The 12,886-nt window shown below is 48.5% G+C and overlaps 6 protein-coding genes across 10 annotated transcripts; 3 read left to right on the top strand and 3 right to left on the bottom strand.

Moving 5' to 3' along the window:
- The first annotated feature begins 215 nt into the window (after positions 1-215).
- RnpS1 (RNA-binding protein S1) lies at positions 216-2,233 on the top strand. Of its 2 annotated transcripts, none has more exons than XM_017147118.3 (3): positions 216-375; positions 444-608; positions 1,155-2,233. In XM_017147118.3, coding segments are annotated over exons 1-3 (1,140 nt in total). In that variant the 5' UTR covers positions 216-373; the 3' UTR covers positions 2,128-2,233. The 2 variants fall into 2 exon arrangements, with proteins under 2 accessions (XP_017002607.2, XP_017002608.2); XM_017147119.2 differs by having other exon boundaries at positions 221-375; positions 1,170-2,233.
- A 1-nt stretch (position 2,234) lies between these two features.
- LOC108061082 (probable tRNA (uracil-O(2)-)-methyltransferase) lies at positions 2,235-3,960 on the bottom strand. Its single transcript, XM_017147117.3, has 2 exons — positions 3,583-3,960; positions 2,235-3,526 (listed from the first exon to the last, which is right to left on the bottom strand). The coding sequence occupies exons 1-2, from the start codon at positions 3,845-3,847 to the stop codon at positions 2,235-2,237; spliced, it is 1,557 nt and encodes a 518-aa protein (XP_017002606.2). The 5' UTR covers positions 3,848-3,960.
- Positions 3,961-4,236: 276 nt separating this feature from the next.
- On the top strand, positions 4,237-6,277 carry BckdhA (Branched chain keto acid dehydrogenase E1 subunit alpha). The gene is made up of 4 exons (XM_017147158.3): positions 4,237-4,383; positions 4,437-4,971; positions 5,042-5,207; positions 5,431-6,277. The coding sequence occupies exons 1-4, from the start codon at positions 4,315-4,317 to the stop codon at positions 5,978-5,980; spliced, it is 1,320 nt and encodes a 439-aa protein (XP_017002647.2). The 5' UTR covers positions 4,237-4,314; the 3' UTR covers positions 5,981-6,277.
- AP-1mu (adaptor protein complex 1, mu subunit) lies at positions 6,205-8,028 on the bottom strand. Its single transcript, XM_017147159.3, has 2 exons — positions 6,940-8,028; positions 6,205-6,879 (listed from the first exon to the last, which is right to left on the bottom strand). The coding sequence occupies exons 1-2, from the start codon at positions 7,759-7,761 to the stop codon at positions 6,421-6,423; spliced, it is 1,281 nt and encodes a 426-aa protein (XP_017002648.1). The 5' UTR covers positions 7,762-8,028; the 3' UTR covers positions 6,205-6,420.
- A 230-nt stretch (positions 8,029-8,258) lies between these two features.
- MBD-like (methyl-CpG-binding domain protein 2) lies at positions 8,259-10,020 on the top strand. 3 transcript variants are annotated; one of them, XM_017147168.3, is made up of 3 exons: positions 8,259-8,532; positions 8,789-9,106; positions 9,406-10,020. In XM_017147168.3, exons 1-3 carry the CDS (start codon positions 8,333-8,335, stop codon positions 9,896-9,898), a joined length of 1,011 nt encoding a protein of 336 aa, XP_017002657.2. In that variant the 5' UTR covers positions 8,259-8,332; the 3' UTR covers positions 9,899-10,020. The 3 variants fall into 3 exon arrangements, with proteins under 3 accessions (XP_017002657.2, XP_017002656.2, XP_017002658.1); XM_017147167.3 differs by having other exon boundaries at positions 8,786-9,106; XM_017147169.3 differs by lacking the exon at positions 8,789-9,106.
- Positions 10,021-12,408, bottom strand: LOC108061117 (metaxin-1 homolog). Of its 2 annotated transcripts, none has more exons than XM_017147171.3 (5): positions 12,179-12,408; positions 11,922-12,068; positions 11,549-11,827; positions 10,695-11,090; positions 10,021-10,631 (listed from the first exon to the last, which is right to left on the bottom strand). In XM_017147171.3, the coding sequence occupies exons 1-5, from the start codon at positions 12,263-12,265 to the stop codon at positions 10,590-10,592; spliced, it is 951 nt and encodes a 316-aa protein (XP_017002660.2). In that variant the 5' UTR covers positions 12,266-12,408; the 3' UTR covers positions 10,021-10,589. The 2 variants fall into 2 exon arrangements, with proteins under 2 accessions (XP_017002660.2, XP_017002659.2); XM_017147170.3 differs by having other exon boundaries at positions 10,021-10,522; positions 12,179-12,407.
- Between the last annotated feature and the right edge of the window lie 478 nt (positions 12,409-12,886).

Below are 12,886 nucleotides of genomic sequence, written 5' to 3'. Positions count from 1 at the left end.
CAGGGGTTTTTGTATGACGGCGAGAAATGTACTAAATATTCCTGAAACAAGTGTGTTTTGAAAATTTTAAAAAGAATTTGAATTTAACTTTCTTTTATATTTCTATTTATTTTAACAAAATTTACAACACTTAATTTTTTAAATAAAAGTTTTTAATTTTGCAGTTATTAATATTTATTAGTGCATTTTCCGCAGCTCTGTGGCATTTTATCACGCTCAGGTTACGGTCACACCAATCTTCACCGAAAACGCTACCCGGAATTAACTCCTGTTAAAGAAAAAACGGGATTTATTAATAAAAACTTATAAGCTAGCTCTTTAAAGAGTCGGCTAACGCATAAAACTAATCGTCAACTAAATAGGCAATACGAAAATGTAAGTACTTGCGCGCATTTTACCCCCTGAACGGCTGAAACATTTTGCTTTTCTCGCCCCAAAAACAGGGCGCGTGCCCAGAGTCCCGCCGGCGAGGGTGAGAAGGAAAAGGACAACAAGGAGAAGGACACCAAAGAGAAGGACGGCAAGGCGGTGGCCAGCAGCTCCTCGCGCAGGGACCGCGAACGCAAACGCCGCGGATCGGCGTCCTCCAGCAGCGATTCCCGAAGCAGGTAAAGCAGCCGGCAAAGGTGTTCCCCACATCTGGTCCACATCTGTCACTTTGAATAAGGGTTACTTTTGAAAATGCCTCCTATTTCGTATGGGAAAATGTCCTTACGATGTCCTGGAAGATAGAAAATCTTCGGAAAGTCGTATTGCCTTCATTTCACCAGCATACATTCAGCGTCATATCTCTGCGTACAGGGCAAAATAATTTTAATTTGTCACTTTGACAGGAAAGACTAGACGTGATATAAAAAACTTATGCTTTTTGTTACGGATAGTCCCACCAATTACCTTCATAATCTATATTTTACAAAATTTGTATCTTCATTGGTACCCTTATAATTCGTACTTCCCCAAAACCGTTTAAAATAACATGCTTTCAAAAGTTGGCGTACAGCTATTGATAGTTGTATAAGTATATAAAAATATCATAATGCTTCTCAATCCGATCATTTCATTCATATACATAATGAAATTTAAGAAAACTGCCTTTAAACCCCCTTCATCTACTTTCCAAAACGAAAAACTACATAAAATGTGGGCTCTTTCAGCTCATCGGACAGCAGCTCTTCCCGCAGCAGTTCCGGATCCTCTCGCTCCAGCTCGAGCAGCTCCAGCGACTCCTCGAGCTCGTCGTCGTCCTCGTCCAGCGACTCGGATCGCAGCGAGAAGAACAGGCGACGTGGCGGCGGGGCGGCCGGCAAGGATAAGGACAAGGAGAAGGAGAAGGCCAGCGCTCGCTCCCGTTCTCGCACCCGTTCGCCCAGGCGCGTCTCCAAATCCCCCCGGCCGGGCAGCAAGTCGCGCAAGGAGCCGGAGCGGGATCGCGAGCGGCGCAGTCGGTCCCGGGATCGTGCCCGTCGTGCCGGATCCAACGATAGGCCCGCCGTCGAAAGCAATAATGTGAAGCGTGAGCGTTCCCGCTCGGCCAGTCGCTCGCGATCGCCACGCCGTCGTGGACGTGGCTCGGGGGAGCGAACGCCGCCGCCGAAGCGAAGGGAGCGCTCCCGGTCGCGCACCCGCACCCGTTCGCCCACGCCCAAGCCTGTGCGCATCCATGTCGGCCGGCTCACCCGCAACGTGACCAAGGACCATGTGTTCGAGATCTTCAGCAGCTTCGGGGACGTGAAGAACGTCGAGTTTCCCGTAGATCGTTACCATCCGAATTTCGGACGCGGCGTGGCCTTTGTGGAATACGCCACCGCCGAGGACTGCGAGTCGGCCATGAAGCACATGGATGGCGGGCAGATCGATGGCCAGGAGATCACAGTGTCGCCCGTTGTTATACCCAAGCAGCGGCCGCCCATGCGTCGTCCATCGCCTCCCATGCGCCGTCCGCAGAACAACCGCTGGCGATCCCCGCCCAATTTCAATCGGTTTAACAACCGCGGAGGTGGTGGAGGTGGCGGCGGCGGCGGCGGTCGTCGTCAGTCGCCCATGAGGAACAGGCGTTCGCCGCGTCGCCGCTCCCGCTCGCCCATCCGCCGCCGGCGTCGCAGCAACAGCAGCGACAGCTCTCGCTAGAGGACACCACTCGACTCCTAGTTTCTACAATTTGACACACGATTTATGCACTTTTCTTTATATTATAATCCAAACAATAAACATGAGCAAGGGCTACACATAATAAGTTAGTGTATAAAGGAGCACTCGGCGTCTGCGAGAGGACATCCCAGTGGATGATAGAGCTTGAAGAAGCAGCTACGCTTTTTGGTGGTCAGTCTGGATTGGAGGAGAGGAGCCTTTGCTTTGGGTGTTCTTATCCCTATAAGATCGCCACCGCAAAACTCGAATACCTCGTGCTTATTTCTCAGCAAGGTTTTAATCCCACCGCACTCGGATTTAATGCCACTCAGCTCTTCCTTGGTGAGGCTCTGGGCGATCTCTCGCATGGGCAGACGACCAGACCATTTATCTGCATTGGAAGCCAGCAGTTGTGTAAAGATCTTCAGCACCAGACCATCGATAATGGATTTTTCCACCTGCGTGCAGTTGCGAACGCTTTCCTCCTTTTCCCTCAACTTTATTTCAGACTCTCCTGTTTTGTACTTTCTTAACTCCTCTTGGACAAAGTACTCCAAGTCCTTTGTGGGGTTTCTTTTGATTCCTATCAGAGCCAAGCGCTTGGTACTCGGAATTTTTAGTCTGTCTTGAAGAACCTCAAAGCCGCATTCCCGTGAGACCTGAGTTACGTATTGAAAAAAGTCCTGGTACGCACTTATCTTCGTGTTGCGCCTTCGGAATTTGGCTCCCGAAAGTTCGTAGGGACAGCAGGGTAGCAGAAAGTAGTTGATGTTCAAGCGACCAGCCAAAACCGGAAGCCAGGGAGACAGTTCATCCGAATGGTTGCCAATTAACCAATCTACCTCCGGAAAATCCAAGCGGAAGCTGTTGGGCTCCACTGCCTTTTCGAGGAGGCTCTGTTGAGTGTCCGCCGGATAGAGAGACCACAGCTTTCGCTTCCTTATATCGTAGCCGTAGCCCTTGAAGCCCTCGGCATTGAGGACGTGCACCAGGAGACCGTTCCCGCAACCCAAATCGGCAAATGCCTTGGGCTCCGTTTGGGTCTGATTCCAGAGAACAATGAGATAGGCGGCGATGGCCAGGTCTTCGTAGATGAACTTCAACGGATCCGTGGACTCTTGGGCGGTCTTCCAGTAGTCTAGGAGACGCTGGGAGTGCTTCTGTTTCAACTGCTTGTACAGATCATTGTACTTTTCCACGTCTACCAGGCCCAATGATTTGACTTTTGATTCCTCCTGCTTGGACTGGGACCAGCTGAGGAGCTTTGGCTTAAGAACAAACTCCAGCCAGTTGGGGTTCTGCTTGGACTCCAGTAAAAGCTGTCCTCCAAGAAGCCGCACTGAGAAATCCTCGATTTCGTCGCTGGCAAACTGGCACTCGTAAAGGCATTTTTCAAAGTCTGTAAAAGGCGGTTTATAGTTTCGTAATAGATTAATTATTAGAGGTTTATCTCACCTACGGTTCCGGTGGCCAAGATGTTCTCCGGCAGTTTCTTGGGCAGCAGTTTGAATCCAATCTTAAAGCCACTGCACGTGCGCTGGTTTGGGTTTTCTTTCAGGGATTTCCACAGTTCCTCTTCGCTGGAGTCACACAGTCGTCCATCCTGCTGCTTTTCCACTTGGGTTAGGACCACCTCGAATATCTTTTTGTTCAATGCATGATAGTTTTTGATCAGTATTCCAATCGCCTGCCAGAACTGCGCTTCTTCTACTGTAGTCATGGTGTCGAAAAATAAAGGTGACCCATGAAGTCACGAATATTAAGTATACGTAGGGGGTTTTCTTTCCTATCGATATTTGACTAGCGCATATTTCAAAATAATTTAAGCTAACGGTTTGTATATTGTTTATCTTCGTAATAAATTTAATAAATAAAAGATTATTTGACACTTTTGAAATAGGAATATCCAAATCAATTAGGTTTTAAATATAAAATTTTGACAAAAAATTAAGATTAACTGATTTCTCATACATTAAAAATCGTATTTCTTGCATATGTTAATAAATAAATAAAAATAAATTTTAAAAAACGATCTCGATGACTAAACCCGAGAACATCGATTGTTAAATGTGTATCGATATGGTATCCCATACTATCTATTGCGTAATCAGCTGGGAAACACGCAGCTGAATCTGAATCTTCGGAATTACCTGTTGCATTTAATAGTTTAGATACAAATAATATACCATGTCATTCCTGCGAAAGTCGGTGCATATCTTGGGTGCTGTGGCGAGGCGGCAACAACACCTGAATGCGGTTAGTACTTTGAGTTATCCCATGGGTTTGTTGTTATTTGTTTGAATCTACAGATTGGAGGTGCGATCTCCACAGCTGCGCGGGATTTCAGCTCGGCGCCCCCAAGTGATTACGCCAATTTCCCAGGTGCCAAGGCTCCGTTCGTCAGCGATTTGAAGTTGATTCACCCAGAGGATTATGCGCCAATTCCCATTTACCGAGTGATGGATCAGGATGGCTATATAGCGGACGAGTCGCAGGATCCCCAGCTGGGTCGTGAGGTGGTGGAGAAGATGTTCCGCGACATGCTGCTGCTCAACACCATGGACAAGATCCTGTACGAGTCCCAGCGACAGGGCAGGATCTCCTTCTACATGACCAACTTTGGCGAGGAGGCGTCCCACATTGGCAGCGCTGCCGCCCTGGAGATGCGGGATCTCATATACGGGCAGTACCGCGAGGCCGGTGTCCTGGTGTGGCGTGGCTTCCGCATCGACCAGTTCATCGATCAGTGCTACGGCAATACGGACGACTTGGGTCGAGGCAAGCAGATGCCCGTGCACTACGGTTCCAGGGAGCTGAACTTTGTCACCATCTCTAGTCCTTTGTGTAAGTATCTGTACTCCTATATAGACTGGAAAATTCTAAAGCTAATCTTGCTTCTCCCTTGGACTCGTAGCTACCCAAATGCCTCAGGCCGTGGGTGCAGCCTATGCCATGAAAATGAAGCCGGATAACGATGCCTGTGTGGTTTGTTATTTCGGTGAGGGAGCTGCTTCCGAGGGAGATGCCCATGCCGCCTTCAACTTTGCAGCCACGCTGGGTTGTCCAGTCATCCTCTTCTGGTGAGTAGCGATCTTAAAATATATGTAGTTTAAATATAACGAGAAACAATTGTCTATAGTAACTCTGAGATACCCAAGACACTACTTTGATAAGATAAAATATTTTACAGTTTTCTTTATCTTATCATACTCTTCGTCATCAAAACTTTAAAGAAATTTAATACATATTTTATAATATATTTATTGAATATTTTTGTAATTAAATATCAAATTTTCTCCTTAGTCGCAACAATGGATTTGCCATATCCACCCCATCCCACGAACAGTACAAGGGCGATGGCATCGCAGGACGTGGTCCGATGGGCTATGGAATTGCCACGATTCGCGTGGATGGCACCGATGTTTTCGCCGTCTACAATGCCATGAAAAAAGCCAGGGAATATGTGCTCAAGGAGAACAAGCCGGTGGTGTTCGAGGCCCTGGCCTATCGCGTGGGCCACCACTCCACCTCGGATGACAGCACCGCCTACAGACCGGCCGAGGAGATCGAGGTGTGGAACTCGGTGGAGCATCCAATCTCCAAGTTGAAGCGCTACATGGTGCACAAGGGCTGGTTCGACGAGACCGAGGAAACCGAATTCATCAAGGATGTTAGGAAAAAGGTCCTCAAGCAGATAGCCGTTTCCGAGAAGAAACTGAAGCCCAACTGGCGCGAGATGTTCGAGGGCGTGTACGCAGAGATGCCGGAGCATCTGGTGGCGCAGCAGAAGGAGCTGGAGCAGCACATCGAGGGACACAAGGAGCACTATCCACTGAAGAACTTCGAGAAGTAGATTGCCTCGAGCCAGAAAGAAGCTAACAACTCAGAAATGAAAGCGAACCGAGAGACTCGATCGAAAGTGCATTTATTATGATTAAGCAATAGGCAAACAGTTTTTTGTGTGGGTCCAACCCGTTTGTTATGACTCATCTGCCCAGGCTGGGTGGGTCGATTGTGTGGAGCCAGACTAGATTAACTTACATACCTCGCTTCCACATTCAAGCTGACCCACTTCGGTGCAGGTGTTATGAAAAGGTGTTAAAATTTATTAGATTTGATTTACATACAATATACATATACTGAAACAATACGAATACAAAGATATACTTTTGACTTAACGCAACGCATCGCAGACAAAAAAACGCTGGTGGAGATGAAGCTCCCTGTTGCAGGGCTGACTCGCTGAAGCTTGGCTGGAATGATGCAGGGGTGCGGGTGCGGGAGTGGCTCCTCTCAATTGGTGCGCAGCTGGTAGTCGCCGTTCTGCGTGATGTACCGCACCCACGGCAGCGCCTGGTAGCCGCTCTTCTCGATGATCTTCAGGTAGCGCACCTGGATGCCCGACGTGGTGAAGTAGGGAATCTCGAAGCGCACCTGAATGGGTGGCTTGCCCTCCGTATTGTCCTCGCTCTCCACACTCGGCAGACCGAAGTGGGCCCGCATTAGGTACTCCTTGCCGCCCGGGAACGACTTGATCGTCCAGATAATGGCGTTCTGCTCCGGGGCGTACTTGCAGCTGCCAATGGTGGTCTTGAACTTGGGCGAGTCCGCGTCGGCGGGCACCGGTATGACGATCTCCACATTGTTGGCCGTGGATCTTCGCTTGAACTGCGACTTTGCCTTGATCATGTACTCCACGCGGGAGTGGGCGTGCCGCTCGATCACCGACTCTATCCAAATCAAGGGTTTGACCTGGGAAAAAGGGTTATATTTGTGTTACATTTTATGGGAAAAAGTAAAAGAAATACTCACATGAGTGTTCAGACGATAGGACATCAGTTCGAACTCGCCGTCCGGCGGAATAAACGAGATTGTACGATCGTTTTCGAACCGCGACAGCCGCACGCACTGGTGGAACTTGACGTCCTCGAGCTCCACCGACTTGGACTTGCCGCGACCGGTGCTCTCGAACAGAACCTTGTCATTGAGGCCCAGCCGGAGTTCGGGCATTCCGGACAGGTAGACCCGCATCTTGATGGCGCCCACAATCTCGCTGCGCAGCACATTGCCATTGGCATTGGCCAGCAGGTTCACCGACTCGATGACGTCGAGGAAGACCTCGTTCTTGCGGTACTTGATGCCCTCGGAGCGCCAGGAAACGGCATTGGTCACCGCCACCGGGATGCGGGGCTGCAGCTCCAGCTTGTGGCCCTCCTGCGTGATGTACTCCTGCAGGATCTTCGAGTCGGTGGTCTGCGGGTAGCCAAAGTCGAGCAGCTCGTCCAGCAGCTCGTAGATGATCACGAAGTTGTCCCGGATGGACTCCTCCTCCAGCTCCTTGAAGTACTCCACAAAGACCTGGGCGATCTTGTGCAGAAAGACAAAGACCAGGGCGATATTCACGTTCTTGTTGCGCGGCGTCGTGGACACGATATACAGGTTGTTGGTCTTGATGTAGGCGAACGTGGTCTCCGCCGTCTGGAGGATCGGGGTGATCAGACCCTCCTCCTCGCGCTCCATCAGCAGCGGCATGAATTTGTCGATCACGGCCATGTCGATGTTGTCACCGCGGTAGTTGCGCGATATCAGCACCTTGCCCTTCACGTCCAGCACGAAAATGGCCGACGAAGACATGACTCTCGGTTCCCAGCAGCTGCCACTTGTCCCAGGTGTTAAAAAACCCAATTGGATCGAGTGGGAGGAGGTCCCTTGACTGGTTGTACTGCTCGCGGCAGGCGTTGCTCGTAGCGGGTGGCGACTGTGGTGCGGCGTCGGTGAGTGGGTCGGTGTGTCGTTGGGCTGGCTTTACATATTCAGTTTCGTGGCCTGGAAAATGCGAATGAAAACTCTGAAATTTCTTACGTCGCCCTTTCTGCTGCTTCTTCTTTGCGTTGCAGAGTGACCAGCTGGGAATTTCTTAGTGCTGCTCATCTATCCATTTCTAGCTATGATACTTTGTGTAATACTTTTGTTAAAACTTCTGCTTAGTTTTTTTAATTACTACTATTAAAATTGTTTAATTCAAGTTTTCTAAACTTAAAAAAAGATATATTTTTCTCTGATAACGTGGTGTGAGCAGAGGGAGGGACATTTAACCTGCCATCACTGTTGCCCTTTGGTATTTCCCGCATTCCGCAGTACGGTCACATTGCTCTAGCCAGACGCTGCTTTTTTTGGAATTCTTAATTTATTTACTTCGGCGAGCATGCAAATGAACCCGAGCGTCACAATCGAGCGCAAACGCGTCGACTGCAGTGTCCTGCCCAAAGGATGGCAGCGCGACGAGGTCCGCAAGTCCGGCAGCAGCTCCAATAGCAACGCCAGCAGCAACAACAACAACAGCAGCAGCAGCGCCACAGCCAGCAGCAACAACAACAATAACAAGGTGGATGTTTTCTACTACAGGTAAAGAAGAAGAGGAGCGCACTCTATATAGACTAAGGGGAGATATATCTAAAATCGGAACACTGCACGCTGTTGCATAGGATAAACTTTTAATCACTTTCACTACCTTTCTGTTATTACATCCACATCAACCACAACACACACACACACCACTCACAAACACACACGCACACGCCTATGTATACACACACACGATCCACCTAACCCACCAAAAAAAAAAAAAAAATCTCCACCCACCGCCGAGTGCGTTCAGCAGTCCCACAGGAAAAAGGGCGGAGGGAAGGCCGCAGGACATCGCAGTCCCCGATTACCAAGCCGGCAAGATGCAACAAAGGGCGCTGCCCTCGCCATCCATTTCGCTGTACCGCTGCAGCGCCATGCCGCTGCCCCTGACGAGTGGCGGTGGAAATGGGGCCACCTCGGGATCGGCGGCCAATGCCCTCAAGCGCAAGTTCGCCCGGAGTCAAGGAGCAGCAGCAGCAGCAGCTCCTCCGGCAGCAACCGCCGCCTCATCAGCAGCAGCAGCATCATCACCATCTTCGGCCAATCGGCAGCAGCAACAGATTGAACTCAGGTAGAGCCAAGTGGAGGAGCACTTGACTCTTGCATGCCAGCGTGTCCCGTCTTGTTTGCCTGTAGCCTTCAGCCAGGACGCAAGGTCTACAGCCGGCGGAAATCGAAATCTAGAAACCCAAAAAAAGCTAAAGCAACACAATTGGCCATCAAAAACGCTGTAGCTCTGTGCCACCTGAGACTTTGTTCACCATCTCTGCATGTTTAAGCTCCACTTTACGTTTTGTCTTGTGTGCTGTTCGGTGTATTAGCTGCTAAAAAACATCCGATTAATGAATTCCCATCTTTAATCCCTTACAGCCGAGCCCTGCGCACAGATGTCTCCCTGGTGCCGCCCATCCGACAGACTGCCTCGATCTTCAAGCAACCGGTGACGGCGATCCGCAACCACAGCCAGGATCCCGCAAAGGTGAAGCCAGATGCCAAGGCACATGGCACTCGGGAGAAGCCCAAACAGCTGTTCTGGGAGAAGCGGCTGGAGCGGCTACGCGCCTGCCACGACAGCGGCGAGGAGCTGGACGACATCTCACTGCCCAAGACCATACGCACCGTTGGCCCCAATGTCAACGAACAGACCGTCCTCCAGTCGGTGGCCACGGCGCTGCACATGCTCAACGCCGGCGTCCACGGCCAGAGCTCCACGAAGGCTGACTTGACCAAGAATGCGATGGCGTTCATGAATCCCGAACAGCCGCTCATGCACGCGGTTATCATCTCCGAGGACGACATTCGCAAGCAGGAGGACCGCGTGGGTGTGGCGCGGCGAAAGCTGCAGGATGCGCTCAAGACATAAGTGCTATGGTCACCCTCACGCATCTACCAATTCCATTGTAGACTATAACATCGCTATCGTATTGAGCCCTATTCGAAATCTACGTTTAAGACTAGTGTGTAATAAACCAAAACCAACTCCAATCGAGGGATACTGGTTTTTATTGGAGGTCGGTACTCCTTTTCCATAACAAAAGCACCTCAATAGTCGTTTTTATTACGCTCTGTTGACTTTAAAATGCTATTTTATACAAGACAGTTTAAAAACGAATTCGAACTATATTACACATATTAAATATGCAAGTAAGAGCAGGTCGATTAGTAAGAAAATCTTTGGAACGGAAAGTTATCTTAGGATTATTCTATTAGTTGACAAGTTCCTCATTTACACCGCGTACTTTCCCTGCCGAATAAGAAAACGTTGCGATTCCTTTTTGGTCCAAAGATTCTTGGCCCAACAAATCCCCTCTAATGTTCACGCAAACTTTTTAAGCTGGACAGTTTTTGTGCTTCATCCCCTCATTGTATTTTAAAATATATACTATACATAGACATCTTTTCGGAGGCGCGATTACTCCAAGACCTCCTCCAGCTCGTCGTCCTCGTAATCTATGCCATCGTAGTCCGTCGAAGAGCGCGTTGTTAGCTGCAAGGGATGAAGCAATCGGAATTTGCGATTAACTGAGAATTTGGCACCTGCACTGGTCTCGTGCCTACAAGAGTGTCTGGAGCCAAACAAAGACATTGACCCAAAACTATCAAATAAGCTCCAGGCAGTTAGGGATTGAGAACATCTAAATTCAGAGAGCGGTGCCCACCTGGTTGTAAATGCCGCGCCATGCCGCAAAGGCTCCCATGGCCAGCACTGCTCCCACGCCCGCCACGATCTTGGTGTTCAGCTCGGAATCCATGAATTTGCGCTCCGAGGCCGTCAGACTCGCCTCCGTGCCGCTGGGAGTCTTTGTGAGCTTGACGGAACTGTAGCCCTCGTTGCGGAATATGTCCTTGGTGATGCGATTGATGAAGTTCACCAGGTTCTGGCAGCCTTTAATGTGATTCTGCAGTGGATTGTTGGGCAGTGCGATTTTGAAGATGATGGCCAGGTAGCTGTAAACAATGGCATCGAACTCGCTGTAAGTGTCGCCAAAGAACCAGACCTTGCGACCCAACTTCCGGGATAGCAGATTCACCACCTTTTTGGCATTGACAACGAGCTGGGGGAGAAAATGGGAATCATTAGTGGTTGTAGATATGTAATGTCCCTTGTAAGATGCAAGGACTAGGACTTTAAATCTAATTGATTAGTCATACTAATATTATTAGTTAATCGGTAAAGATTAGACATCGGATTTTAGGTTTTAAATATGATTTAAAGCTACATTTAAGTGGTGAAACTTTTTACAAAAACCTCAATTAAGTTTGGCCTAAATCTAATTATAACTTAATAAATAAAATTTGTAACTAATCAAATGTGGCTTTTAATCGTATTTAAAAAATCCGTTGTCTATTAATGATGAAATGTTAAGAAATGTTTGGAAACAAGATTGGTATCAAGTTTCCTACAATGTATCAATAATTTGGTTAGTCATTAATTCTTGCATCAGCTTTTAGGTTCAAAAAAATGCAAGAATAGGAATCCCTCCGCTGAACAGTCTTCATCCCAACCACTCACGTAGTCGCCCTCGTGCTTGTCCATCTTGTCGTTCACATCGAAGCCGGCCATCACCTGGACGACGTCGCAGGCTTCCCGCTGGTAGGACGACGGGTAGTAGAAGTTGAAGGGGAATGGCGTGCGCTTGGCGTAGAGACCCCGCGTGGTCGTGTCGAAGTTGTGGGGCTCTCCGTAGAGGAAGTAGTGGTAGTAGGCGTGCAGATTGGTGAACACCCAGTTGGCGTAGGCGCTGGACAAATGCTTTTGTTTGGTGCTTAAATGCGCATCAATCGGGTAACCCTGGAAGAGTGATACGACGAATTAATGCCATACAAAACAACGCCTATAAATAGACCGTGCAGTTTGTTCACCCGGCGCTTATTTGCGCACTCACCTCGAGATCCAGCACGCGCTTGATTTGCCTGTAGCCCGCGAACTTCTCGTTGCCGATCTGCAGATAGGGCAGCTTCCCGGCTCCCGAGCGCAGCGGATTGGAGCTGGTCTGCACGTCCATCGGGCAGCGGGTGAATCGCAGGAGGCACTGTCACCAGGGAGAGAGGAGAGGCGGTTTCTTCAGTCATTGCGAGATAGATAATGGGCCACAGCCAAACAGGCGTGCTGGCCGCCGCCGTGTGATGCAACTGAACTTACCAGCGCACGTAAACATTCAAAATCAATGGACGGCAGGCCGTACTCCCCCTTGTAGACATGCAGCATCGCTCCCAGTTGCATCTCCATTGCGTCCCAGTCCTTGCTCACTCGTTCTCTTGTATTGGGCCGGTTTTCAACAGTGCACCTGCATGGTAGACATCAAAATTTTAAAAATATATCCCAGAATTTCTGGTCTGAGGGTGCTTTGATAACTGCTACTCGATCTATCGCTTGAATCTATCGGCGCCTTATCGATAGGTGGCCAGTGATGAGCGGCTGAATATAGCTAGATAAGAGCAGCAGATTAATAGCTAGACGGCGATAAATAAGCCAAATTGTTATCGCTCGACAATCGGTTTTTTATTCGCCAGCCCTGTAAATTGTATTGTTATCGAAAAGATGTACCGCGTAATTTGAATCAAAATGTATCAAAGAATTTGGTAAAAAATATATTTTTTAAAATTTCTCCCAATTTTTTAAATTAATAAGTAGGTAATGAAAAAAGGGATATATAGTTTTTTATATAAATATATATATAACAATTTTTTATACCCTTGTTTTACATTATTTTTTGTTTTTTTTTAAACTTAGCATTTTGCCGATATTGTATATTTTTAATGGCCGAAATTATAAATTGGTATTTTGGAATCCAATTCCCATTTCTTGCGGTTTGTTAATAGTAATTTTTACAACTCAAGGCCCACACCT

This window comes from Drosophila takahashii, chromosome 3R, assembly GCF_030179915.1.
Source record: "Drosophila takahashii strain IR98-3 E-12201 chromosome 3R, DtakHiC1v2, whole genome shotgun sequence".
NCBI lineage: Eukaryota > Metazoa > Arthropoda > Insecta > Diptera > Drosophilidae > Drosophila > Drosophila takahashii.
This window is presented reverse-complemented; position numbering and strand designations above follow the sequence as displayed.

What these genes read in the sequence shown, in the direction of transcription:
- LOC108061117 (XM_017147170.3), bottom strand. Translation starts at nt 12,265, where the DNA reads ATGGAGATGCAACTGGGAGCGATGCTGCATGTCTACAAGGGGGAGTAC. An exon ending in AGCGCGTGCTGGATCTCGAG is followed by an intron (nt 11,828 to 11,921) that starts GTGAGTGCGCAA and finishes TCACTCTTCCAG; the next exon opens with GGTTACCCGATTGATGCGCA. An exon ending in GGCGCGGCATTTACAACCAG is followed by an intron (nt 10,523 to 10,694) that starts GTGGGCACCGCT and finishes CATCCCTTGCAG; the next exon opens with CTAACAACGCGCTCTTCGAC.
- MBD-like (XM_017147167.3), top strand. Translation starts at nt 8,333, where the DNA reads ATGCAAATGAACCCGAGCGTCACAATCGAGCGCAAACGCGTCGACTGC. An exon ending in GTGGATGTTTTCTACTACAG is followed by an intron (nt 8,533 to 8,785) that starts GTAAAGAAGAAG and finishes GAGTGCGTTCAG; the next exon opens with CAGTCCCACAGGAAAAAGGG. An exon ending in CAGCAACAGATTGAACTCAG is followed by an intron (nt 9,107 to 9,405) that starts GTAGAGCCAAGT and finishes AATCCCTTACAG; the next exon opens with CCGAGCCCTGCGCACAGATG.
- BckdhA (XM_017147158.3), top strand. Translation starts at nt 4,315, where the DNA reads ATGTCATTCCTGCGAAAGTCGGTGCATATCTTGGGTGCTGTGGCGAGG. An exon ending in GGCAACAACACCTGAATGCG is followed by an intron (nt 4,384 to 4,436) that starts GTTAGTACTTTG and finishes TTGAATCTACAG; the next exon opens with ATTGGAGGTGCGATCTCCAC. An exon ending in TGTCCAGTCATCCTCTTCTG is followed by an intron (nt 5,208 to 5,430) that starts GTGAGTAGCGAT and finishes TTTTCTCCTTAG; the next exon opens with TCGCAACAATGGATTTGCCA.
- LOC108061082 (XM_017147117.3), bottom strand. Translation starts at nt 3,847, where the DNA reads ATGACTACAGTAGAAGAAGCGCAGTTCTGGCAGGCGATTGGAATACTG. An exon ending in CTTGGCCACCGGAACCGTAG is followed by an intron (nt 3,527 to 3,582) that starts GTGAGATAAACC and finishes CGCCTTTTACAG; the next exon opens with ACTTTGAAAAATGCCTTTAC.
- RnpS1 (XM_017147118.3), top strand. An exon ending in AGCAGCGATTCCCGAAGCAG is followed by an intron (nt 609 to 1,154) that starts GTAAAGCAGCCG and finishes GGGCTCTTTCAG; the next exon opens with CTCATCGGACAGCAGCTCTT.
- AP-1mu (XM_017147159.3), bottom strand. Translation starts at nt 7,761, where the DNA reads ATGTCTTCGTCGGCCATTTTCGTGCTGGACGTGAAGGGCAAGGTGCTG. An exon ending in CCTATCGTCTGAACACTCAT is followed by an intron (nt 6,880 to 6,939) that starts GTGAGTATTTCT and finishes CCTTTTTCCCAG; the next exon opens with GTCAAACCCTTGATTTGGAT.